General features: G+C 48.6%; 1 protein-coding gene across 1 annotated transcript in view; it reads left to right on the top strand.

Moving 5' to 3' along the window:
- The window catches only part of tango6 (transport and golgi organization 6 homolog (Drosophila)), a 151,733-nt gene that overhangs the window by 46,366 nt on the left and 79,013 nt on the right, over positions 1-26,354 (top strand). The window contains exons 8-14 of the mRNA XM_067998237.1: positions 5,162-5,274; positions 10,783-10,959; positions 18,989-19,115; positions 20,467-20,652; positions 21,951-22,085; positions 24,116-24,613; positions 25,340-25,397. Of these exons, the coding sequence (XP_067854338.1) occupies positions 5,162-5,274; positions 10,783-10,959; positions 18,989-19,115; positions 20,467-20,652; positions 21,951-22,085; positions 24,116-24,613; positions 25,340-25,397 (1,294 nt within the window). The remainder of the gene's footprint in view (positions 1-5,161; positions 5,275-10,782; positions 10,960-18,988; positions 19,116-20,466; positions 20,653-21,950; positions 22,086-24,115; positions 24,614-25,339; positions 25,398-26,354) is intronic.

Raw genomic sequence — 26,354 nt, forward strand, 5'->3', positions numbered from 1 at the left:
GGATAACAATAATAATATAAGGGGCAAAGAGAGGGAGGAATTTTTGAAATGTGTTCAGGATAACTTTCTTAACTACTACGTTTCCGGCCCAACGAGGAACGTAGGCATTGCTGGACTTGGTTCTAGGGAATGAGGCGGGCCAAGTGGAGCAAGTGTCACTGGGGGAACATTTAGGGAACAGCGATCGTAGTATCATAAGGTTTAGAATAGCTGTGGAAAAGTAAAAATACTCAATTGGAGGAGGGCCAATTTCAGTGGGATGGGAACGGATCTGGCCTGGGTAGATTGGAATCAAAGATTGGCAGGCAAAACTGTAATTGAACAGTGGGCGGCCTTTAAAGAGGAGATGGTTCGGGTACAGTCTAGGCACATTCCCACGAGGCAGAAAAGTAGGGCAACTAAAGCCAGAGCTCCCTGGATGACAAAAGAGATAGTGAGTAAGATGAAACAGAAAAAAGGGGCTAATGACAGATATCAGGCTGATAACACAAGTGAGAACCAGGCAGAATATAGAAAGTTCAGAGGGGAAGTAAAAAATGAAATAAGAGGGACAAAGAGAGAGTATGAGAATAGACTGACGGCCAACATAAAAGGGAATCCAAAAATCTTCGCCAGGCATTTAAACAGTAAACCGGTAGTAAGAGGAGGAGTGGGACCAATTAGGGACCATAGAGGAGATCTACTCATGGAGGCAGAGGGCATGGCTGAGGTACTAAATGAGCACTTTGCATCTGTCTTTACCAAGGAAGAAGATGCTGTCACAGTCTTAGTAAAGGAAGATACAGTTGAGATACTGGATGGACTAAAAATTGATAAAGAGGAGGTATTTGAAAGGCTGGCTGTACTTAAAGTAGATAAGTCACCCGGTCCGGATGGGATGCATCCTAGGTTGCTGAGGGAAGTAAGGGTGGAAATTACAGAGGTATTGGCCATAATTTTCCAAACATCCTTAGATACGGGGGTGGTGCCAGAGGACTGGGGAATTGCAAATGTTACACCCTTGTTCAAAAAAGGGTGTAAGGATAAACCCAGCAACTACAGGCCAGTTAGTTTAACCTCAGCGGTGGGGAAACTTTTAGAAATGATAATCCGGGACAGAATTAACAGTCACTTGGACAAGACTGGATTGATTAGGGAAAGCCAGTACGGATTTGTTAAAGGCATATCGTGTTTAACTAACCTGATAGAGTTTTTTGATGAGGTAACAGAGAGGGTAGATGAGGGCGATGCAGTTGATGAGATGTATATGGACTTTCAAAAGGCGTTTGATGAAGTGCAGCACGGTAGGCTTATCATCAAGATTGTGGCCCATGGAACAAAGGGGGCAGTAGCAACATGGATACAGAATTGGCTAAGGGACAGGAAACAGAGAGTAGTGGTGAACAGTTTTTCGGACTGGAGAAAGGTATACTGTGGTGTTCCCCAGGGTCGGTGCTGGGACCACTGTTTTTCTTGATATATATTAATGACTTGGACTTGGGTGTACAGGTCACAATTTCCAAATTTGCAGATGACACAAAACTTGGAAGGGCAGTAAACAGTGAGGAGGATAGTGATAGACTTCAAAAGGATATAGACAGGCTTTTGGCATGGGCAAGCAGTTCCAGTACCAGTCAGCTACAACACTGGCATCTACCCGACAATGTGGAAAATTGCCCAGGTATGTCCTATCCACAAAAAGCAGGACAAATCCAGACCGGCCAGTTACCGCCCCATCAGTCTACTCTCAATCATCAGCAAAGTGATGGAAGGTGTCGTCGACAGTGCTATCAAGTACTCACCAATAACCTGCTCACTCGGCTCCATACCTCATTCCAGCCTTGGTCCAAACATGGACAGAAGAGCTGAATTCCAGAGGTGAGGTGAGAGTGACTGCCCTTGACATCAAGGCAGCATTTGACCGAGTGTGGCACCAAGAAGCCCTAGTAAAATTGAAGCCAATGGGAATCGGGGAAAACCCTCCAGTGGCTGGAGTCATACCTAGCACAAAGGAAGATGGTAGTGGTTGTTGGAGGCCAATCATTTCAGCCCCAGGGCATTGCTGCAGGAGTTCCTCAGGGCAGTGTCCTAGGCCCAACCATCTTCAGCTGCTTCGTCAATGACCCTTCCTCCATCATAAGGTCAGAAATGGGGATGCTCGCTGATGATTGCACAGTGTTCAGTTCCATTCGCAACCCCTCAAATAATGAAGCAGTCCGAGCTCGCATGCAACAAGACCTGGATAACATCCAGGGATGGGCTGATAAGTGGCAAGTAACATTCGCGCCAGACAAGTGCCAAGCAATGACCATCTCCAACAAGAGAGAGTCTAACCACCTCCCCATGACATTCAACGGCATTACCATCGCCGAATCCCCACCATCAACATCCTGGGGGTCACCATTGACCAGAAACTTAACTGGACCAGCCATATAAATACTGTGACCTGCTCTTGTAGCCAGAGGCTGGGTATTCTGCAGCGAGTGACTCACCTCCTGACTCTCCAAAGCCTTTCCACCATCTGCAAGGCTCAAATCAGGAGTGTGATGGAATACTCACCACTTGCCTGGATGAGTGCAGCTCCAACAACACTCAAAAAGCTCGACACCATCCAGGACAAAGCAGCCCGCTTGATTGGCACACCATCCACCACCCTAAACATTCACTCCCTTCACCACCGGCGCACTGTGGCTGCAGTGTGTACCATCCACTGGATGCACTGCAGCAACTCACCAAGGCTTCTTCGACAGCACCTCCCAAACCCGCGACCTCTACCACCTGGAAGGACAAGAGCAGCAGGTACATGGGAGCAACACCACCTGCACGTTCCCCTCCAAGTCACACACCATCCCGACTTGGAAATATATCGCCGTTCCTTCATCGTCGCTGGGTCAAAATCCTGGAACTCCCTTCCTAACAGCACTGTGGGAGAACCTTCACTCGACGGACTGCAGCGGTTCAAGAAGGCGGCTCACCACCACCTTCTCAAGGGCAATTAGGGATGGGCAATAAATGCTGGCCTTGCTAGCGACGCCCACATCCCATAAACGACTAAAAAAAAGACACGTGGCAGATGAAATTTTACGCAGAAAAATGCCGTGTTACATTTCGGTAGGAAGAACGAGGAGAGGCAATCTGAACTGGAGGGCACAATTCTAAAAGGGATACAGGACCAGAAAGATTTGGTGTTATGTATAAACAAATCGTTGAAGGTGGCAGGGCTGGTTGAGAAAGCGGTTTAAAAGCATACAGGATCCTGGGCTTTATAAATAGAGGCATAGAGTACAAAAGTATGGAAGTCATGATGAACCTTTATCAAACACTGGCTCAACCACAATTGGAGTATTGTGTCCAGTTCTGGGCACCGCACTTTAGGAAAGATGTGAAGGCCTTAGAGAGGGTGCAGAAGAGATTTACTAGAATGATTCCAGGGGTGAGGGGCTTTAGTTATGTGGATAGACTGGAGATGCTGGGGTTGTTCTCCTTAGCACAGAGACGGTTGCGAAGAGATTTGATAGAGGTATTCAAATGAAGGGTGTAGACAGAGTAGATAGAGAGAAACTGTTCCCATTGGCGGAAGGGTCAAGATCCAGAGTACATAGATTTAAGGTGAGTGGCAAAAGAACCAAAGGTGACATGACGAAAAACCTTTTCACACAGCGAGTGGTTAGGATCTGGAATGCACTGCCCGAGGGGGTGGTGGAGGCAGATTCAATCATACCTTCAGAAGAGAACCGGATAAGTACTTGAAAGGAAAAAATTTGCAGGGCTACGGGGATAGGGTAGGGGAGTGGGACTAGCTGGATTACTCTTGCATAGAGCTGTTGTGGACTCGATGGACCGAATGGTCTCCTTTCGTGCTGTAACCTTTCTATGATTCTAGGTGGGATGGACAAATAAGTTCAAGGGTCTGGAGTAGCAGTTTCAAATTGGCAGTTTGGCATCTCCTCAGAGCAGGTCCTGATGGCGATTGGCTGATGTTGTGCTGCCATCAAAACACAACACAGAGGAACCGCTTGGAGCACCACCTTTGCACAATCTACGTGTGTGCAGCTTCCCCTAATGGGGGACTTCGCACTGACATAACACTCAGATGCCGTGTCCCCGTGTAACGCTGCCGCGTCCCCGTGTAACGCTGCCGCGTCCCCGTGTAACGCTGCCGCGTCCCCGTGTAACGCTGCCGCGTCCCACTGTATCCTTGGGATGTTATTCCATATAATTGCAAGTTGTTGTTTAAGTGAAGAATCTCACTCAATTTTCATGCCTCAGTGTGAATTTGGTAGTGTACTTGTACACGGCACTGTGAGCCAACATGCGTGAGCTCCCCTTGATGTATATTAGTATGTGACAGTGTGACCCGGGTGTATATTAGTATGTGACAGTGTGACCCGGGTGTATATCAACATGTGACAGTGTGACCCGGGTGTATATTAGTATGTGACAGTGTGACCCGGGTGTATATTAGTATGTGACAGTGTGACCCGGGTGTATATCGACATGTGACAGTGTGACCCGGGTGTATATTAGTATGTGACAGTGTGACCCGGGTGTATATTGGTATGTGACAGTGTGACCCGGGTGTATATTGGTATGTGACAGTGTGACCCGGGTGTATATTGGTATGTGACAGTGTGACCCGGGTGTATATTGGTATGTGACAGTGTGACCCGGGTGTATATTAGTATGTGACAATGTGACCCGGGTGTATATTAGTATGTGACAGTGTGACCCGGGTGTATATCGACGTGACAGTGTGACCCAGGCGTATATTGGTATGTGACAGTGTGACCCGGGCGTATATCGACATGTGACAGTGTGACCCGGGCGTATATTAGTATGTGACAGTGTGACCCGGGTGTATATCGACATGTGACAGTGTGACCCGGGTGTATATTAGTATGTGACAGTGTGACCCGGGTGTATATTAGTATGTGACAGTGTGACCCGGGTGTATATCGACATGTGACAGTGTGACCCGGGTGTATATTAGTATGTGACAGTGTGACCCGGGTGTATATTAGTATGTGACAGTGTGACCCGGGTGTATATTAGTATGTGACAGTGTGACCCGGGTGTATATTAGTATGTAACAGTGTGACCCGGGTGTATATTAGTATGTGACAGTCTGACCCGGGTGTATATTCACAATAATGTTAATGTGTTTCTGTTCTTTCCCTCCTAGGTCTTTGTGGTTGGGAATGACCCGAGTTCCCGGCTGTTGGAATCTCTGCAGACAGTGATTCCAGCAATCTTCAGTCTTTACTGTTTCACAAAACAAGGAGTTTCACACCTGCGGTTTGTATTTACCCTCAAATTGTTCCGTGACACTCTTACATTCAGTTTATTGGAAAGGCTCGATTTCGACTGACTCTGGCGTGGTTAACCGTGTCAGTGGCAGACAGGTCAAGGAGGGATAATGCACCACAGGCACAGTCACATAGGATATCGTTGTGACTTTGATTACGGCCATTTCAGTGCTGTGCAGGGGTGGAGACCTGATTGGAGAGGTTCAAACATAGAGTTGTGGGAGAAATGGGCATGGATCTGGAAGCTGACAACGTGGTCAAGGACTTTGGAGAGGAAAGAGAGGCTGGAGTTGGGGCAATAGTTTGCAAGGACAGGGGTTGAAGATGAGTTTTTTTGAGGAGATGGGTGATGGCAGGTTTGAAAGAGAGGAGGACAGTACCTGAGGAGAGGGAACCGTTTACAATATCAGCTATCATAGAGGTCAAGGAAGAGAAGTTGTGTGGTCAGCAATTCAATGGGAGTGGGATGAAGGGAGCAGGAGGTGGTCTCATGCACAAGATGAGCTCAGCGAAGGCATGAGGAGAAATAGACTAGAAATTAGTGAGTTCTGGTTTCAGGGCTTGGGCAGGGGCAACATAGGAACAGGAGTAGGCCATTCAGCCCCTCAAGTCTGTTCCACCATTCAATCAGATATTGGGGAGCTTTGTGGGAGGTTTGGCTTGGTAGGTAAGGGAAAGTGGGGGGGTGAGGCAGAGGCATCTTAATGGATGGTCTCAGTCTTAGTGGAAAAGAATTCCCTGAGCTCCTTGCACTTGTTGGAGGTGAGGGTGGAAGGGGTGGCAGAGAGGGTTTAAGGAGACAGTTGGTAGTGGAGAAAAGATGCCGGGAATTATCTTGGCTTACCAGGATTGTCTTGGAGTAGTGGGTGAGTTTGGAAGAGGAGAGTGAAGCCCTTTAGTGCTTGATGTTCAGTCGTGTGCCAGATACACCCGTCTATGCCCCCTGGACTGGAAGGCCGTATTAGATGAATGGTCAGGGGCGGAGAGAGTAAGGGTTTTACTGGGGACAAGGGCATCAAAGGTGGAGGTAAGGGAGTGGTTGAGCAGATTGGTAGTTATAGAAGTATTGTGGCTTTTAAGTAGAAAGTTGGGAGTTTGAAAATGTAGTTGTAAGTTACTTGGGGGAGAGTTTATTCCAAGAGCAGACACAGAAAGAAGTGGTGTTGCAAGGATGAAGCAGATCTGGGTGGTGAGGAAGGCCATGAAGTGGTTTGAGATGGCCTTGTCTGTGATAGAGACCACGTGAGAAGCCAAGGTGGAGGGGTGGCCTGTATGTGGGTAGGAGAGTTTATATGGATGGAGAGGTTAAGGGAGAACAGGAGGGCAGTGAAAGAGGAGAGGGGGCAAGGGAAGCTGCGATGGAGGTTCAAATCACCGAGGATGAAGAATCGCTCAGTGCACAGGCTGAGGGAGGAAAGGAGTGAGGATATATGTGAGAAACATATATTCAGCATTCTCCGAAGGATCCATCGAGGCACTCGTCACAATCTCCTTTTTCAGTAGCACCACCAACCGCCCCATCCTACTCTCGGTTTTGGGTTGGGGGTTGAGAAGTGTAGAGAACAAAGATTTTAAGGGAGAGGTGATGGGGGTGGAACTAGATGAATGTGCTCAAAGGAAGAGAATGTGGCAGAGGAGTGGGGTTGGGGGTGGGGGGTGGTGAAACCAAGGTGTGATTTGGTGATAAGGGCCACACCCCACCACGAAGGTTTGGATGGGGTAGGTGGTGCCAAGTATCGCCAGGCAGGGGGCAAGGTGTCGCCACCCGGGAGCTAAGTTTCCGTCAAAGCCAGGATGGCAGCAATCATCCAAAGCAAAGTTGTGGATGACAGAGGCCTTGTTCGCGTATGAACGGACATTCTGGGGAGAATTGTGGAGAGGGCCAGTGATTGATCTGCTGTCAGAATCTCTAAGGGGCAGTGGTGGGTGGCATGAGTGGGGCAGAAAGTTGGAGAGATGAGCCCCTAGCAGGTACTCTGGGTGAAAAGGTCGGCGCGAGAGCGTAGGATGGGGCGGTTGGTGGTGCTGCTTATAAGGAGACTGCGATGAGTGTCTCGATGGACCCTTCGAAGAATGCCAGGAGAAGCACGGGGAGTGGCTGTGGGCTTATCCAAAGAGGAGTCGACAATAACTTGCATTTACATAGCACCTTTAATGTAGTAAAACGTCACAAGGCGCTTCACAGGAGCGATTATCAAACAAAACTTGACACCGAGCCACATAATGAAATATTAGGACAGGTGACCAAAAGCTTGTTCAAAGAGGTAGGTTTTAAGGAGCGTCTGAAAGGAGGAGAGAGAGGCGGAGGGGATTAGGGATGGAATTCCAGAGCTTAGGGCCTAGGCAGCTGAAGGCACGGCCGCCAATGGTGGAGTGATTAAAATCAAGGATGCACAAGAGGCAAGAATTGGAGGAGCGCACAGATCTCGGAGGGTTGTCGGGCTGGAGGAGGTTACAGAGATAGGGAGGGGCGAGGCCATGGAGGGATTTGAACACAAGGATGAGAATTTTAAAATGGAGGTGTTGCCGGACCGGGAGCCAATGTAGGTCACCGAGCACAGGGGGTGATGGGGATAATGGCATAGTAGGAAGACAGATAGGTTTGGATAGGGATTTGATGGGTAAAGTAACCAAGAGGGCAGAAATGAAAAGTGACATGACTGGGTGACAGGAAGGGGAGGAGACAGGAGAGGAGGGGTCAAGGAAAGGGAGATAGAAATAATGGGCTCAGGTCTGGAGTGGCAGCCAAAATGCAAACGCAAATAGACACAGGAATTCAGGTTACATAGGCACAACAAAGATTAGGAGAGACGCGTCCTGGTCATAGAGAGGACAGGGAGGAGACAATGTGAGAGTGTTCAAAGTTCCTGTCTGAGGTTTTGTGGTCGGATAAAGTTGACTTGTAGACAATATGGAGTCAGCTTGCAGCATTGACGTCAGGTTGATACGTACCTCAGGCAGATTCCCGTCCTCCATGAACTTGCCCACACTCTGTTTTACCTGTTGAGATAGTATTTTGTGGCTATAATCATTTGAATTTTTATTGTGGTGTTCTGAGTCATCTTCACTTGATTGAGAAACTGGTGCACAAATCCTGGAGCAGCCCACGCAGGTCACAACTAGATCTTCAACAGGCGGCAGTGATTTTGCTCCAACTGCTGATTCCCTTGCAGGTGAATGTGAGTTTGGGTCAGTTGGTAACTCACCTCTGGGTCAGAGGCTTGTGGGTTCAGGCCCCCATTCCAGCAATTGAGCACATATTCTAGGCTGGCACTTCAGTGCTGTACTGAGGGAGTGCTGCATCATCATAGGTGCATCTTTTGGCCCATCTGCCTGTTCAAGTGGATGTAAATGATCCCGTGAAGAGCAGGAGATGTCACCTAATAACCTGACCAGCATTTATCCATCGTCTAGCGCCACCAAAACGAGGGTACGGGAGCCTGATGGTTCTGGTACTGGGCTGACAACCCAAAGGCTCTGAGTTCAAATCCTACCATAGAAAGTTGTGAAAATACATTCAGTCAATTTGTGGGCTGGCACAAGAAAAAATGACCATCATGGATTGTCATGAAAACCGAACTGATTCACTGAAATCCTCGCGGGAAGGGAACCTGCCACCCTGCCTGGTCTGGCCGACATGTGACTCCAATCTCATTACCTCATTGATTCTTAATGTTTTCAGGGCAACTAAGGATGAGCAATAAATACTGACTTACCAGTGTCACTGGCGTCCCAAGAACAAATTTTAAAAAACGGATTAACTGCTCATTTATCTTGCTGCTCTCTGTGGGATCTTGCTGTGTGCAAATAGGCTACCTATTAGCCAACGTAGCAGTGACTGCATTTAAAAAAAAAGTAACGATTGAAACATCCCGAGAAGGTGAAAGGCGCTATATAAATGCAAGTTCTTTGCTAATAGCATGTTATTGCAGCTGCTGAATGCTAATAATGGTTCCTGCTGTAATCCCATCATTTTCCTTTGAGCAGCTGACACTGTCTTTCTGAAGTTGGAGCCAAGGGTCCACAATAGAGTATATCAGTATTTGTAGGGGCCCCTCCGCATTGGAACTTATGAGGACCCCAGACCTGCAGCAATGGTTTCGGCATTGGTAGTTAGCTGTGTTAAGGCTAGTGTGGATGCTTTCTGAATCCACTACATTGTCTAAAGTTCACATACCACATGACCCTGAGCTGGCTTTGGACCATTGAACCATTCGCATCAGTGAGAGGGGGCAGAGTGTGCACTGTATCACAACAAAATGGGTCTTCCCAACATGCTCGCATACACACACACACACACATACACGCACCCATAAGGAACATGAGAGATAGGAGCAGGAGTAGGCCATTCGCCTTTCGAGCCTGCTCCGCCATTCAATCAGATCATGGCTGATCATCGACCTCAACTCCACTTTCCCGCCCGATCCCCATATCCCTTGATTCCCCTAGAGTCTAAAAATCTATCAATGTCAGTCTTGAATATACTCAATGACTCAGCATCCACAGCCCTTTCGGGTAGAGAATTCCAAAGATTCACAACCCTCTGAGTGAAGAAATTCCTCCTCATCTCAGTCTTAAATGACAGCCGCCTTATCCTGAGACTATGTCCCCTAGTTCTAGACTCTCCAGCCAGGGGATACAGCCTCTCAGCATCTACCCTGTCAAGCCCCCTCAGAATCTCATATGTTTCAGTGAGATCACCTCTCGTTCTTCTAAACTCTAGAGAGTATAGGCCCATTCTACTCAATCTCTCCTCATAGGACAACCCTCTCATCCCAGGAATTAATCTGGTGAACCTTTGTTGCACCCCCTCTAAGGCAAGTATATCCTTCCTTAGATAAGGAGACCAAAACTGTACACAGTACTCCAGGTGAGGTCTCACTAAACTCCTGGAAACACACATGCGTGTGCACACACCCACGAGGACACCCATACACACTCACTCTCACTCTGCTGGAAGCTAATGTGGATACTCTCCCGATCCCTCCTGAATCCCTACAGCTGACCTTCATTTGCATGGATACAAATAAACCTTCTGAAGTGTCCTGATTCCAATTCCAGACTAACGCCGTAATCTGTGGGAAGTTCTCATTCATTCAGTGTTCTTCTGGGTGTTGTTCGGTTTGTTATTGCCGTACTGGTTGCTCGTTGTTGCTTTGAACCCTGTGCAATTCTGGTTTCTGCCCCACTTCCCCACTGCCTGCTTGGGCTGAATCGCAAAAGATTCTTTGAATTCTAATTCTTCAGCTATGCCCATGGCCCTGCTCTCCCTCCCCCCACTTGATCCCCTTGTATTTCATAGAGTTATACAGCGCGGATAGAGGCCCTTCGGCCCATCATGTCCGCGCCGGCCATCAGCCCTATTTCCTTCAGTTCGCTGCCTCCTGTGAAATGCAGCAAGGCGTTCTGTGCAATGGATATTTTATTAAGGTATCCTATTGATAATCAATTATTGCCTCTTCTTGCTATTAGCTAACAGTTGGGTTTTTTCTGCCAGCTCTGCTTGCCAAGAGATTCTTCTGTGGTTCCTGCAGAAATCGGAGCCTCCAGTAACTATACTGGTGTTGAAGCAGCTCGCAGGCCTGGTGCGATCGATTCCTGCCCTACACCCGCTGTACCACTTCACAGCAGGCAGCGAGGGCGGTGTGAGACTCAGTGTGAAGGCGGCGGTAAGGTAAGAGGGTGAGGGTTTCGCATTAGTGCTGTGTAAGATGAATTATAGCACCAATACAGGTTAGCAGAAAGGGATTGAGATCGGGAGACACTGAGGAGAATTTCTTGCTCTGTTTATTTTATTACATCAGGCACTGATGTTTGTAAAACCTATGAGGTTCCTTTAAATTGTTTAAAACAATATAAAGTGCGGGTTACTTGGATGGCTCAGATGGTTAAGCCAGTGACTAGCTGAGCCTTGCACACCAGGATAGAATCATAAAGTTTACGGCACAGAAGGAGGCCATTCGGCCCATCGTGTCCGCACCGGCTGAGGAACGAGCCACCCAGCCTAATCCCACTTTCCCGCATTTGGTCCGTAGCCCTGCAGGTCGCGGCTCTTCAGGTGCACATCCAGGTATTTTTTAAATGAGCTGAGGGTTTCTGCCTCTCCCACCCTCTCAGGCAGTGAGTTCCAGACCCCCACCACCCTCTGGATGAAAATTTTTTTCCTTATTTCCACTCTAATCCTTCTACCAATCACTTTAAATCTATGCCCCCTGGTTATTGATCCCTATGCTAAGGGAAATAGGTCCTCCCTATCCACTCTATCTGGGCCCCTCATAATTTTATACACCTCAATTAAATCACCCCTCAGCCTCCTTTGTTCCAAGGAAAACAACCCCAGCCTATCCAATCTGTCATCATAGCTAAAATTCTCCAGTCCTGGCAACATCCTCGTTAATCTCCTCTGCACCCTCTCTAGTGCAGTTACATCCTTCCTGTAATGTGACCAGAACTGTGCACAGTACTCAAGCTGTGGCCTAACTAGTATTTTACACAGTTCCAGCATAACCTCCCTGCTTTTATATTCTGTGCCTCGGCTAATAAAGGAAAATATTCCATATGCCTTAACCATCTTATCTGCCTGTCCTGCTACCTTCAGGGATCTGTGGCCATGCACTCCAAGGTTCCTCACTTCCTCTACACCTCTCAGTATCCTCCCATTTATTATGTATTCCCTTGACTTGTTTGCTCTCCCCAAATGCATTACCTCACACTTCTCCGGATTGAACTCCATTTGCCACTTTTCTGCCCATCTGACCAGTCCGTTGATATCTTCCTGCAGTCTACAACTTTCCTCCTCACTATCAACCACACGGCCTATCTTTGTGTCATCCACAAATTTCTTAATCATGCCTCCTACATTTAAGTCCAAATCGTTAATGTATACCACAAAAAGCAAAGGACCTCGTACCGAGCCCTGCGGCACCCCACTGGAAACAGCCTTCCAGTTGCAAAAACACCCGTCGACCATTACCCTTTGCTTCCTGCCACTGAGCCAATTTTGGATCCAATTTGCCACATTCCCTTGGATCCCATGGGCCTTTACTTTTTTGACCAATCTGCCATGTGGGACCTTGTCAAAAGCCTTGTTAAAATCCATGTGGACTACATCAATCGTGCTACTCTCATCGATCCTCCTTGTCACCTCCTCGAAAAATTCAATCAAGTTAGTCACTCACGACCTCCCCTTAACAAATCCGTGCTGACTGTCCTTGATTAGTCCGTGCCTTTCTAAATGACAGTTTATCCTGTCCCTCAGGATTGATTCCAATAATTTGCCCACCACTGAGGTTAGACTGACTGGCCTGTAATTACTCAGTCTATCCCTCGCTCCCTTTTTTAAAAAAAACAGTACAGCGTTAGCAGTCCTCCAATCCTCCGGCACTACGCCTGTATCCAGTGAAGTTTGGAAAATGATTGTTAAAGCCTCAGCTATTCAGCTTCTTTTAACAGCCTGGGATACATTTCATCCGGCCCTGGTGATTTATCCACTTTCAAAGATGCTAATCCCCTTAATACTTCCTCTCTCACTGTTTATCCCATCCAATATTTCACACTCCTCCTCCTTAACTTCAATCCCTGTATCATCCTCTCCCAGGTTCAATCCTGTGGCTGCACTGGCTTAGCTGATCCCAGCCTAGGACAGCAATAGGATGCTGCAATTGACCTCTGTGTCCTGGGCTAGGAAGGGGAAAAATCTACAACAACTGGCATTTATACAGTACATTTAACATAGTAAACCATCCCGTAGAACTTCACAGAGGCAGAAACTGAGGCTGAGCAGTGGTGGGAAGGAATTCAGAGAGATGACCAAATGCATTACCAAAGAGAGGTAGGTTCTCAGGAGGCCTTTGAAGGTGAGGAGAGAGGTAACAAGCTGAAGTTCTGCCACCCAAGGTGGAGCAGTGAGGGCTAATGCAAAGCAAGTGTGAAGGGTGTCTGTGGGACATAGTGCTAGAGGGATCCTAGAGGAAGAGAGGGTTCGGGAGCCAGGGTTAGGGTTGGGGTCCCAGAGGAAGGGAGGGGCAAGGACATGGTGGGATTTTTAAATCTGGATAATGATTTTCAATTCAGTACATTGGGGGTTAGGAGCAAATTGAGGTGAACAAGTACAAGTGTGACACGGGAGCAGCTTATGACCAAGCTGAAGGAATTTTGGACAATCTGTTTAATTAGGGGGAAGAAGGGAAGGTCGGTGAAGAGAGTGGTGGAGAATTCGAGCCTTGAGCCTTAACTTACCTTGCTCTCTCTCCTCTGAGTTCACTGCCCTGCTATCCTCCCTTAACGTCTCCCTCCATATTCATGGCCATCCCCTCCACCTTGCCATCCCACGTGGACTCTCTCTTCCCATCATTTCAATCATAGAACAGGCCATCTTTGATCACTTCCTTGTCTTTCTCACAACTCATCCCCCTGCCAACCCCACTTTCACTGTGGGGTTGGCAGGGGGATGAGAGTTGTGCCCTCACCTGGTTCCACTCTTATCTATCCAGTCGTAGCCAGAGAATCACCTGCAATGGCTTCTCTTCCTGTTCCCACACTGTTGCCTCTGGAGTCCCCCAAGGACCTATCCTTGGCCCCCTCCTATTTCACATCTACATGCTGCACCATGGCGACATCATTCGAAAACACAATGCCAGGTTCCACATTTATGCTGATGACACCCAGCTGTACCTCACCACCACCTCCCTTGGCCCCTCCATTGCCAGTTTGCTTGTCCGACATCCAGTCTTGGATGAGCCGCAATCTCCCCTAGTTAAACGTTGGGAAGACCGAAGCCATTGTCTTCGGCCCCCACCACAAACTCCATTCCCTAGCTGCTGATTCCATCCCTCTCCCTGGCCATTGTCTTCGGCCCCCACCACAAACTCCGTTCCCTAGCTGCTAATTCCATCCCTCTCCCTGGCCACTGTCTGAGGCTGAACCAGACCATTTGCAACCTAGGCATCCTATTTGACCCTGAGCTGAGCTTCTGACCCCAAATCCTCACCATCACCTAGACCGCCTACTTCCATCTCTGTAATATCGCTTGTCTCCGCCCCCGCCCCTGCCTCAGCTCAACTGCTCAAACCCTCATCCATGCCTTTGTTACCTCTAGATTCAACTATCTCAATGCTCTCTAGGTTGGCCTCCCATCTTCCACCCTCCATAAACTTGAGCTCATCCAAAACTCTGCCCGAATCCTAACCTGCACCAAGTCCCGTTCACCCATCACCCCTGTGCACATTGACCTACATTGGCTCCTGGTTCGGCAGTGCCTCGAATTTAAAATTCTCATCCTTGTTTTCAAGTCCCTCCATGGCCTCGCCCCTCCCTATCTATGTAACCTCCTCCAGCCCTACAACCCTCTGCGATCTCTGCGCTCCTCCAATTCTGTAGTCTTGTGCATGCCCCACCATTGGTGGCCGTGCTTTCAGCCATCTAGGCCCTAACCTCTGGAATTCCCTCCCTAAACTTCTCTGCCTCTCCACCTCCTTTAAAACGCTCCTTAAAACTTGCCTCTTTGACCAAGCTTTTAGTCACCCGACCTAATAGCTCCTATCTCCTCCTTTGGCTCGGTGACCATTTTTGTCTGATTATGGTCCTGTGCAGCACCTTGGGACATTTATCTACATTATAGGTGCTATATGAATGCAAATTGTTGCAGAAGTGACAACGGCATGGATGAGGATTTTCAGAGGCATTAAGAGTCAAAGCAAGTTATGTGGAGGTGGAAACTAGCAGTTTTATTGATGGATAGGAAATGGGGCTTGGAGCTGAGCTCAGGGTCATACTGAGGCTGTGCACTGTGGATAAGGGATGGGTGGAAATGGGGATGAGGTTGCAGAGGTTATGGTTATTACTAGTGTGAAATTGTGGGAGTCTCTGCCTCATTTGCGATTTGACGTTGGGCAACCAATTGAAAAGCCTGGTTGGGGAGTCGGTGGTGCTGGAGAACTAGAAACCTCATTAGCACATGTATGGAAGCCAAGCCTGAGCCTACAGACTGCATATAGACGAGGAATAGGAGAGGGCCAAGGAGAGAAGGTGAAGGCACAAGAGAAGAAACCATTGCAAGAGACGTGGTGGCTATTTTGGGAGAGGTGGGAATGGAACCGTGCAAATGTAGTGCTCCAGAGATGGACCACAGAGGCTCGACCATGTGGAAAAGCACAAAAAGTTTTGGGAGGAATAACGCCCTGTGGTTGCAGTGACAGAAGATGTTATTAGGTGGTTTGGAAACCAAACTGAGGAGATTTGAACAGAGAATGGAGGGAGAGGTGAGCACAGAGTCATAGTATCATAGTAGGTACAGCACAGGAGGAGGCCAGTCAGCCCATCGTGCCTGTGCCGGCTCTTTGAAAGAGTTATCCAATTAGTCCCACTCCCCTGCTCTTTCCCCATAGTCCTGTAAATGTTTTCCCTTCAAGTATTTATCCAATTCCCTTTTGAAAGTTATCTTTGAATCTGCTTCTACCACCCTTTCAGGCAGATCATAACAACTCACTGCGTTATATAAAAAAAATGTTTCATGTCTCCTCTGGTTCTTTTGCTGAACATCTTGCATCTGTGTCCTCTGGTTACCGACCCTCCTGCCACTGGAAACAGTTTTTCTTTATTTACTCTGTCAAAACCGTTCATGAGAACATAAGAAATAGGAGCAGGAGTCGGCCATCCGACCCCTCGAGCCTGCTCTGCCATTCAACAAGATCATGGCTGATCTTCTACCTCAACGCCATTTTCCTGCACTATCCCCATAACCCTTGATGTCTTTAATATCTAGAAATCTATCGATCTCTGTTTTGAATGTACTCAATGACTGAGTCTCCACAGCCCTCTGGGGGAGAGAATTTCAAAGATTCACCGCCCTCTGAAGAAATGACTTTTGAACATCTCTATCAAATCTCCCCTTAACGTTCTCTGTTCTAAGGAGAACAACCCCAGCTTCTCTGGTCTCTCCACATAACTGAAGTCCCTCATCTAGTAAATCACTTCTGCACCCTCTCTAAGGCCTTGACATCCTTCCTAAAGTGTGGTGCCCAGAATTGAACACACTATTCCAGCTGAGGCCGAACCAGTGATTTATAAAGGTTTAGCATAACGTCCTTGCTTTTGTACTCTGTGCCTCTGTTACTAAAGCCCAGGATCCCGTGTGCTTTTTTAACAGCCTTCTCCACTTGTCCTGCCACCTTCAAAGATTTGTGTACGTGCACCCCCAGGTCTCTCTGTTCCTGCATCCCCATTAAAATTGTACCATTTAGTTTATATTTTCTCTCCTCATTCTTCCTACCAAAATGAATCACTTCACACTTCTCTGTGTTAACTTTCAACTGCCAGGTGTCTGCCCATTTCTTCAGTCTGTCTCTGTCCTCCTGAAGTCTGTTACTATCCTATTAACATAAGAACATAAGAAATTGGAGCAGGAGTAGGCCAATCGGCCCCTCGAGCCTGCTCCGCCATTCAATAAGATCATGGCTGATCTGATCCCAACCACAAATCTAAAGAACACAAGAAGTCGGAGCAGGACCCGGCCACATAGCCCCTGGGCCCTCTCCGCCACCCACAGGGCATTGACCGATCCGAACTCAGCTTCATGTCCAATTTCCTGCCCGCTCCCCATAACCCCTAATTCCCTTTACTTCTAGGAAACTGTCTATTTCTGTTTTAAATTTATCTAATGATGTAGCTTCCACAGCTTCCTGGGGCAGCAAATTCCACAGACCTACCACCCTCTGAGTGAAGAAGTTTCTCCTCATCTCAGTTTTGAAAGAGCAGCCCCTTATTCTAAGATTATGCCCCCTAGTTCTAGTTTCACCCATCTTTGGGAACATCCTTACTGCATCCACCCGATCAAGACCCTTCACAATCTTATATGTTTCAATAAGATCGCCTCATTGTTTACTACATTTCCGAGTTTCGTGTCATCTGCAAATTTTGAAATTATACCCTCTATACCCAAGTCCAGGTCATTAATATATATCAAAAAGAGCAGTGGTCCTAATACTGACCCCTGGGGGACACCACTGTATACTTCCCTCCAGTCTGAAAAACAACCGTTCACCACTACTCTCTGCTTTCCGTTCCTTAGACAATTTTATATCCATGCTGCCCCTTTAATCCCATGGGCTTTAACTTTGCTAACAAGTCTATTATGTGGCACTTTATCAAATGTCTTTTGAAAGTCCATATACACAACATCAACCGCACTCCCCTCATCAACCCTCTCCGTTACTTCATCAAAGAACTCAATCAAGTTAGTCAAACATGATTTTCCTTTAACTAATTCATGCTGACTTTTATTTATTAGACCAGACCTTTCCAAGTCTGGTGGTGACAACACAGTCAAAAACCTAACAAAGGGGATGGTAGGTGGAGAGAACAGAAGGCTTGACAGTGGGCTTTTTATGGAACAGTTAATGATGTTGGGCTGCTTTAGGCCTAGGAAAGGTAATTAAGAGGTTAGGAGCTGGGTCGGGGACAAAGTGTGATTCTCGAGGGTGGAGATGAGTCTGATTGTGGAGATGAGGGAGAAGCTACAGAGCATTGTGGGGTCAAGGCTGGAGTTTGGGGCTGAATGATTGCTGGGCTAGAGGCTGAGGCAGCCCAGTGGATAGTTTCAATTTTGGAGAGATGATTTAAAAAATTCCATAAGAGGCATTGCAGACATTGCATGTTTGCAGCTTCTTCAGGGCTGGCAATGGGCTCACTCTCGTCATTCCCCTCCCCACTGCCCATACGTCCACTCCCTCCTCTATTTGTTCTTCAATGTCGGTCCCAGCTCTGACTCCTACCTGAAGCTGCCTTTTAGCTCCAGAACAGACTCTGCTACACATCGAAGATAGGAAATTCCTGCTCCAGTAAAACCAGGTCAGGAATTCCTGCCTGCATGCAGGTTGGGCAGGAGCTCGATCCAGGACTGGCAGTGAGGGGCACATCCAGTACTTACTGGTGGTGATTCACAGGGAGTGAGAGGGGGCTGAGTTGGGGCCACACAGCCCGAGGATGCTGCAGGCTAAGTGTACCTGAGCGTTTCTGACAGACCTGTCTTTGTTCTCGGGGTGTGGGTAACACAGGCAAGGCTGTATTTATTGCCCATCCCTAATTGCACCTCCAAGGCTGTGGTGGGCAGCACAGGATGGGAATTTATAATCTAAAGTATTGGCTGTATTAGCTGAAAAAGGAGAAGGGGAGAAAACAGTTTTTACACTTAAGGGAGGACTTTTGTGTTACACTGAACAAGTGGCTCTGGATTTAGGTTAAGTAGACAGAACTGAATGCTCCTGGGTCGAGATGTAAACAGCACAGTCACATGCAGAATTTATCATTAATATTTTAGAATTTGTCATCAGTTTGTGACTGAGGTTTTCCTACCTGTATTACAGACAAGCTTGGTACAAATGATGAGCTCCCACTGCTGCAGATAAACACACCCCATGTCACTGGGAAAGAGCTACACAGACATGTGTAGGTCTGGAGGTTTCTTGTTGCAACCCAGAAATGTCTACTGTCCCTCTGGATGACTGAAGGACAGATCCTGACCATGGGACACAAAAACCTGGCCTCAGACCTTTGATGTAGTGCAGACCCATAATCTTGTCACACGCCCCCTCCACACTGCCCCATTCCGCCACCCCCCCTCCCATATTACAGTGCATGTGATTTCCAGTTCAACCTCACCCCTGACCCCAGGAACTTTCTGATCAATCTGTGTTTGCTTTAATCAGTGACGAAGATGAGGCCTTGTATGAGAAAGTCTCCTCCGACCAGTGGCAGACAGAGTGCCTAACAGATTTACTGAGCGGCCTGCGGGAGGGCAGCATTGCAGGAGATTTCTTCATCGAGTGTTTGAAGGTAGGTCGGACAGTGGTGGTGACACAGTGCCTCGGGTCTGCCCTTCACAGTGTGTCTCCTGGGCACAGGCAACACTGACTGCTGCCCCTTGGCCGTGTGCCCCTGCTTGTTTGTATTATGCCATTACTTGAACAGATGTTGAGCTCTCCTCATAAAGCACTTATGCCACTGTTTATTGTAAGGTTACACCGAGTTCATTCTGATCAGAGTTTGCTTGGCTTTTGGCTGTGGGCCCTGGGAAAATGGGGTTAAAACTACAGCATACAGCTCTGAGGGGAGAGGAGGGACCAGACCTCCTGTGACATTGCTTCCTGCTCCAAAAAACACGTAAGAACAAACTGGATCCTGGAGCCTGGGAACAGAGAACAGCAAAGAGGCTGCTCTGGATATGTAATGGAGCCAAGTCCTGCAGCATAGGAAGGGTTAACAGGCCCACCGATCTTTGGGTCAGGCTGTTTTCGTGTCAGTATTTGCTGAAGACGCTGGCTCTTAGTGCAGGACAGTTCACTCAAGTGGCATGTTCCAGCAGGGGCCACTGAACAGCCCCGACAGGCAGGAGCCCTGTCTGACTTTCTCCCCTCCTTAGTCCAGTAGAGCCAAGGCCTATTGTAGCCCCTGATCTGGATGCTGGCCGGGATCAGCTAACAGCACAGCCCAGGGATGGTACCTGGGCCTAATTGCTCTATGTGACCCAGCTACTCACTAGCCATGGCTGAGCCCCGTTGGAGCTGGGTATTGGGTCAGCTGAATTCCTCGGGCCACAAACTGGGGGTACACCATGTGCCCCTCCCTTGGGTTGTGATGTTTCCCACAGTTTTTCAGAAATTTATTGAACCATGAATATCTGTTTAAAAATCGGAAAGTGGCCAGTGGGATCAGTGATCCTGGGATTCCGACAGACACTGTATGATGCTGCAGTTCACAGTGTGCTTGGTATCCACTCCGGGGGACTCTGACTGTGCTGTGACCTTTACAAGAAGGGTTGAATGGTGCAGTTGTATGAGGGGAATGTTAGGGCCCAGCATAATGGAGTGATATATCCCTGGGACAGGGAGTGGGACACCAGTTAAGGGTATGGGCACAGGAACTTGCTTGGGACCAAGTCTGTCTTACAGGCTGATGAAGGAGCAGCGCTGATAGTGGCAATAACCCTGCAGTGGGATGAGGAAGTGTAGTGGAATTCAGCAATAATGGCAGCTGATGTACTGGTGGAGCAACGAATGACGTAAACCGCTGAACTTTGGACAGAGTGTAGTTTGTGTGAGTGGCATTGGACACTGGTCTGACGGTGCTGGTACTTGAAGTGCAGTTTCACCGAGCGGTAATGCATGTGTGTGTCTGCTCGCTGCAGGGCCTTACAGGCGTGGCAGGAGAGGCCAATTGCAACCCTGCACCAGCCCTCGGTGATAGTCTTCGTGAGCTGGAGCAGTGTCGAACGCGGTGGGAGGAGCAGCAGGAACAGCAGCTGATCATTCTGCAGCTGGTGGCCATCCTTTGCGAAAGGTTCGGTCACTTTGTCCTCAGCAACACCTTGCAGGTGAGTTCCACAATCTGTCAACTACTATACGTCGAAACCCTGCAGCCCAGGCACTCCACACAGCGCTCTTGGGAGGGGGCATTGGTCCCATCAACTCCCCATCTATCAGTTAACACCCGTGGGCGGGTGATTAAAATGTTTCCTGAAGTTACTCATTATAAAGAACAGCAGGATCAGGCAGCCCCAGACTCAGGACCTCACTCAATGGATGAACGCAGTGAATACTGGCATTTCCGTGAGTTGACCATTGTCACAGTGCAGCCCTGGGCGAGTGTCACAAAGAGCGTTCAGTCCTCCAGCTCATCGGCTCCTTTGTTTGTGTTCAGTGTTGTGCATCGCTTCCTGGATTTTCAGCAGGTAAAGTTGGAGCACCCTGGGCCTCGGCCGCACCTGCCCCTGGGCCTCGGCCGCACCTGCCCCTGGGCCTCGGCCGCACCTGCCCCTGGGCCTCGGCCGCACCTGCCCCTGGGCCTCGGCCGCACCTGCCCCTGGGCCTCGGCCGCACCTGCCCCTGGGCCTCGGCCGCACCTGCCCCTGGGCCTCGGCCGCACCTGCCCCTGGGCCTCGGCCGCACCTGCCCCTGGGCCTCGGCCGCACCTGCCCCTGGGCCTCGGCCGCACCTGCCCCTGGGCCTCGGCCGCACCTGCCCCTAATACACTGCACGTTACGGGCTGTAATACACTGCGCGTTACATGGGCACTGCGGGCTACAGGCTGTAATACACTGCGCGTTACATGGGCACTGCGGGCTACAGGCTGTAATACACTGCGCGTTACATGGGCACTGCGGGCTACAGGCTGTAATACACTGCGCGTTACATGGGCACTGCGGGCTACAGGCTGTAATACACTGCGCGTTACATGGGCACTGCGGGCTACAGGCTGTAATACACTGCGGGCTACAGGCTGTAATACACTGCGGGCTACAGGCTGTAATACACTGCGCGTTACACGGGCACTGCGGGCTACAGGCTGTAATACACTGCGCGTTACACGGGCACTGCGGGCTACAGGCTGTAATACACTGCGCGTTACACGGGCACTGCGGGCTACAGGCTGTAATACACTGCATGTTACACTGTGTTACTCTCCTGTCATTATAAAACTGTTTATTCTCTAAGTTGCCATGAGCATTGCCATTGGAGATTTGCTGGAACTTTGAAAATATTGATAGGTTATCACCTTATTCAGGGAGGGGAGGGTTGTTCTCTTCAGTGTGGATGTCCAGAGTAGCAGACAGCAGAATCTGAAATAACCGGTTTTATTGCTGTAATTTCTGTAATAACGATTGTGCTGCAGGTCATTGAATTTGTCATCATCACACTGGAGCGTGCCTGCATCAGCCTGACGCACAGAACTGAGGAGATTGTGGAAGCACAGACACTGAGTATGGGAATGGGACTGATAGCGGCCATGCTGGGGGGAGCTGTCCAGGTGAGCGAGCAAGGAGGAGAGTTGGTGTGCAAGCAGTGTTTTACATAGGCTGACCTCAGCTTCGAGCCACGAGTTATGCAGAGGCAAGACGCCCTGTCCATACATCAGTGAACAGAGTTGCATCAAATTATAGGACTGTGCTTAATCCACAAAACATGGGGACGGTTCCATTTGGTGCTTTTCATGGTGCAAGTGCACAGGCCTGACGCTCTAGTAGAAACATAGAAAAATTTACAGCACAGAAGGAAACATAGAAAAATTTACAGCACAGAAGGAGGCCATTTGGCCCATCATGTCTGTGTTGGTCGAAAACGAGCTACCCAGCCTAATCCCACTTTCAAGCTCTTGGTCCGTAGCCCTGTAGGTTACGGCACTTCAGGTGCACATCCAGGTGCTTTTTAAATGAGTTGAGGGTTTCTGCCTCTCCCACCCTTTCAGGCAGTGAGTTCCAGAGCCCCACCACCCTCTGGATGAAAAAATTTCTCCTCAGCTCCTCTAATCCTTCTACCAATTCTTTAAATCTATGGTTATTGACCCCTCTGCTAAGGGAAATAGGTCCTTCCTATCCACTCTATCTATGCCCCTCATAATTTTGTACACCTCAATTAAATCTCCCCTCAGCCTCCTTTGTTCCAAAGAAAACAACTCCAGCCTATCCAATCCTTCCTCATAGCTAAAATTCTCCTGTAATCTCTCCCACTCTCCGTCCTCCTGTCCCTATTCATGCTGGCGGTGATTCCCCCGTTTCCCCCCCCCAGTTCCCTCCATCCCCCCCCCCCCCCCCCTCCCTCCATCCCTCCCCCTTCCCTGCAGCCAGGTGCTGGTGATGTTCCCCATGTTCTCTCCAACCCCCCTCCCTCAGTCTCGTCACTGGTGCTCCGGTCGTCAGGATGGGAAGCTATAGTTATGAGGAGAGACTCTAGATACTGAGACAAAAGCAAGGAAGTCATGATGAACCTTTATAAAACACTGGTTCGGCCACAACTGGAGTATTGTGTCCAGTGCTGGACACCGCACTTTAGGAAAGATGTGAAGGCCTTAGAGAGGGTGCAGAAAAGATTTACTAGAATGATTCCAGGGATGAGGGACTTCAGTTACGTGGATAGACTGGAGGAGCTGGGATTGTTCTCTTTGGAACAGAGATGGTTGCGAGGAGATTTGATAGACGTGTTCAAAATCATGAAGGGTCTAGACAGAGTAGATAGAGAGAAACTGATCCCATTGGCGGAAGGGTCAAGAACCAGAGGACATAGATTTAAGGTGATTGGCAAAAGAACCAAAGGTGACATGAGGAAAAACTTTTTTACACAGCGAGTGGTTAGGATCTGGAATGCACTGCCCGAGGGGGTGGTGGAGGCAGATTCAATCATGGCCTTCAAAAGGGAACTCGATAAGTACTTGAAAGGAAAAAATTTGCAGGGCTACGGGGATAGGGCGGGGGAATGGGACTAGCTGGATTGCTCTTGCATAGAGCCGGCACGGACTCGATGGGCTAAATGGCGGCCTCCTGTGCTGTAACCTTTCTATGATTCTATTCCCACTGGAGCAGAGAAGGCCAAGAGAAGATTTAATAGAGGTTTATAAAATTATGAAGGGTTTTGATAGTGAATTGGGAAAAACTGTTTCCTCTGGTGGTGGGGGAAGGGGGGGTGGTGAAGATCAGTGGGGGTCATCAAATTAAAATTGCTATTAAGAGAGTGAGGAGAGAGATTAGGAGAATTTTCTTTACACAGGGTTGTTGCCACAGGAAATGGTTGGGGCAGAGACCATTCCACCTTTTACGGGGAAATTGGACAAATATTTGAAGCAGAGAAAGGTGCAGGGCTATGAGGAGAAAGTGGGGCAGTGGGATTAGTTTGGGATTGATACATGTCTCTCTGAGCGTGCCGTCTGTCTCTCTGAGCGTGCCGTCTGTCTCTCTGAGCGTGCCGTCTGTCTCTCTGAGCGTGCCGTCTGTCTCTCTGAGCGTGCCGTCTGTCTCTCTGAGCGTGCCGTCTGTCTCTCTGAGCGTGCCGTCTGTCTCTCTGCAGCTCACCTCAGCAGATTTTGATGCCATGAAACCGATGTTACCCCGTCTTGAGCAGATCACAGCCTCACATCCTGACCCTGTTATGCAAGAGCTGGCATCAGACCTGCGCATTACTGTCGCTACCCATGGAGCATTCTCCACGGAAACGGTTGCCAAGGCTGCACAAAGCACCATGGGTAAGAAAAAGGTCACGGGCGCAGGCACCAAAAATAAATATGTGTCCTCAGAACATGATGAGAAATGGACAGAGCCCAGCCAACTCGAAGAGCCCGGGGCAGTGACTGAGCCCCAAAGACAGTTACCCGCCTCACGCAGGGAGGACAGGACAGCGCGCGGGAACGAACCTTCCTCTGGCAACTCCTCCAGCAACTTCCACACGATTCTTCAGGCAGCCTTTGATCCTGAGGTGCCGACGAGGGCAGCTGCTCTAAGGACAGTTACCCAGATGGTCCAACAGCGCAACCCTGATGCCCTCAGCAACCAGGAGAAGGTTCTGTCGGTGAGATGTCTCTTTGTTATACTGGGATTGTCGCAGGCAGTTGTTTAGCAGTGTTGCTCATGGTGTTGACTGCCTTCATTTTGTGAAATACTGTGCAGGGCGATACCTGTGGCAGCAACTCTTAAATTGCTGAACTGAAAGGATTTCCTTAACAATCAGCATGCGGCTCGGGGTCGTAGAAAGTTAGATTTCACCAGCTGTCAGTCTTGTTCCTAATTTTGGATTCTGGGAGCTGGACGCAGTATTTTCAACCTAAGAATGTCAGTCTGTTCAGTTTCTCTGGTTTTGGCTCCACACTTCAGACAATAAATAGCAAAGTGTTCAAGTGTTTTTATTGAGAAACTCAATGAAGCGACAAAGCTCACGCGGCAGGACACTGGCAGTAGGCAAGACGGTGAGATAAATCAGGAGGTAGTGCTGAGGTCACACCAAGCTAGGTTGTAAAAGCCTGTAGGTTACAGGAGGCAAGAAGTTCCACATTTCTGAGGTCTCAGGAAAGAGTGAGCTAGGGTAGGAGATGATGCGATGAGTCTTGCTTTCACAGCAAGCACGGGCAGATTGGTTTGAGAATGTTAGGTTAAAAGCTCCGTACAGTAGTTGAAGGGCACTTGTTCTGATGTAGATGTTATTGTAGATAGTCCAGCTGAACAGCTCCAGTCTGTAACTCAGCTGATGGGTAATATCTGCCTCGTGTTGCTCATCATTGAAGTCTTCTTATTGTTTTAGGTGTTTCTGGAGAATCTGAGCCATGAAGACTCATTTGTTTATTTGTCTGCGATTCAAGGTAAGAGGGGTTGCTGAACTTAATGGTTAAACCAAAGATCTACGAGTACAAGGCATACCATCGCCCTCGAGACAGCAGCCATAGTGCGTGTTATTCTCCGTATTAACAAAACACTGCTGTTCCATGTCTCACAGTCAATGTTTCACAGTCAGGTGCTTTGTCTGTCCAAGTCCAAATCTCACAGAGAACAAAGGCGGACCCAGCTTCTGGTCCATGGGGTGCATCACTTCCAACTTTCCTCCTATCCAAGCACTACACATTTGCCCTAACTCTCTGTGTCCTGACCATCAACGAACTCTCTGTCCATGATGCTACATTTCCGTTATACCATATGCCTGAATTTTTCTAAAGCCTCCTTTGGACACCTTCTGAAAGGCCATTTTCACTGCATCTACTACATTCCCTTTAAATTTGCCAAAGACGACTTGTCTTTAACAAACCTGTGCTTACCGACCTTGATAGAATCATAGAATCATAGAAGTTACAACATGGAAACAGGCCCTTCGGCCCAACATGTCCATGTCGCCCAGTTTATACCACTAAGCTAGTCCCAATTGCCTGCACTTGGCCCATATCCCTCTATACCCATCTTACCCATGTAACTGTCCAAATGCTTTTTAAAAGACAAAATTGTACCCGCCTCTACTACTGCCTCTGGCAGCTCGTTCCAGACACTCACCACCCTTTGAGTGAAAAAATTGCCCCTCTGGACCCTTTTGTATCTCTCCCCTCTCACCTTAAATCTATGCCCCCTCGTTATAGACTCCCCTACCTTTGGGAAAAGATTTTGACTATCGACCTTATCTATGCCCCTCATTATTTTATAGACTTCTATAAGATCACCCCTTAACCTCCTACTCTCCAGGGAAAAAAGTCCCAGTCTGTCTAACCTCTCCCTGTAAGTCAAACCATCAAGTCCCGGTAGCATCCTAGCAAATCTTTTCTGCACTCTTTCTA

This window comes from Heptranchias perlo, chromosome 16, assembly GCF_035084215.1.
Source record: "Heptranchias perlo isolate sHepPer1 chromosome 16, sHepPer1.hap1, whole genome shotgun sequence".
Lineage (NCBI taxonomy): Eukaryota > Metazoa > Chordata > Chondrichthyes > Hexanchiformes > Hexanchidae > Heptranchias > Heptranchias perlo.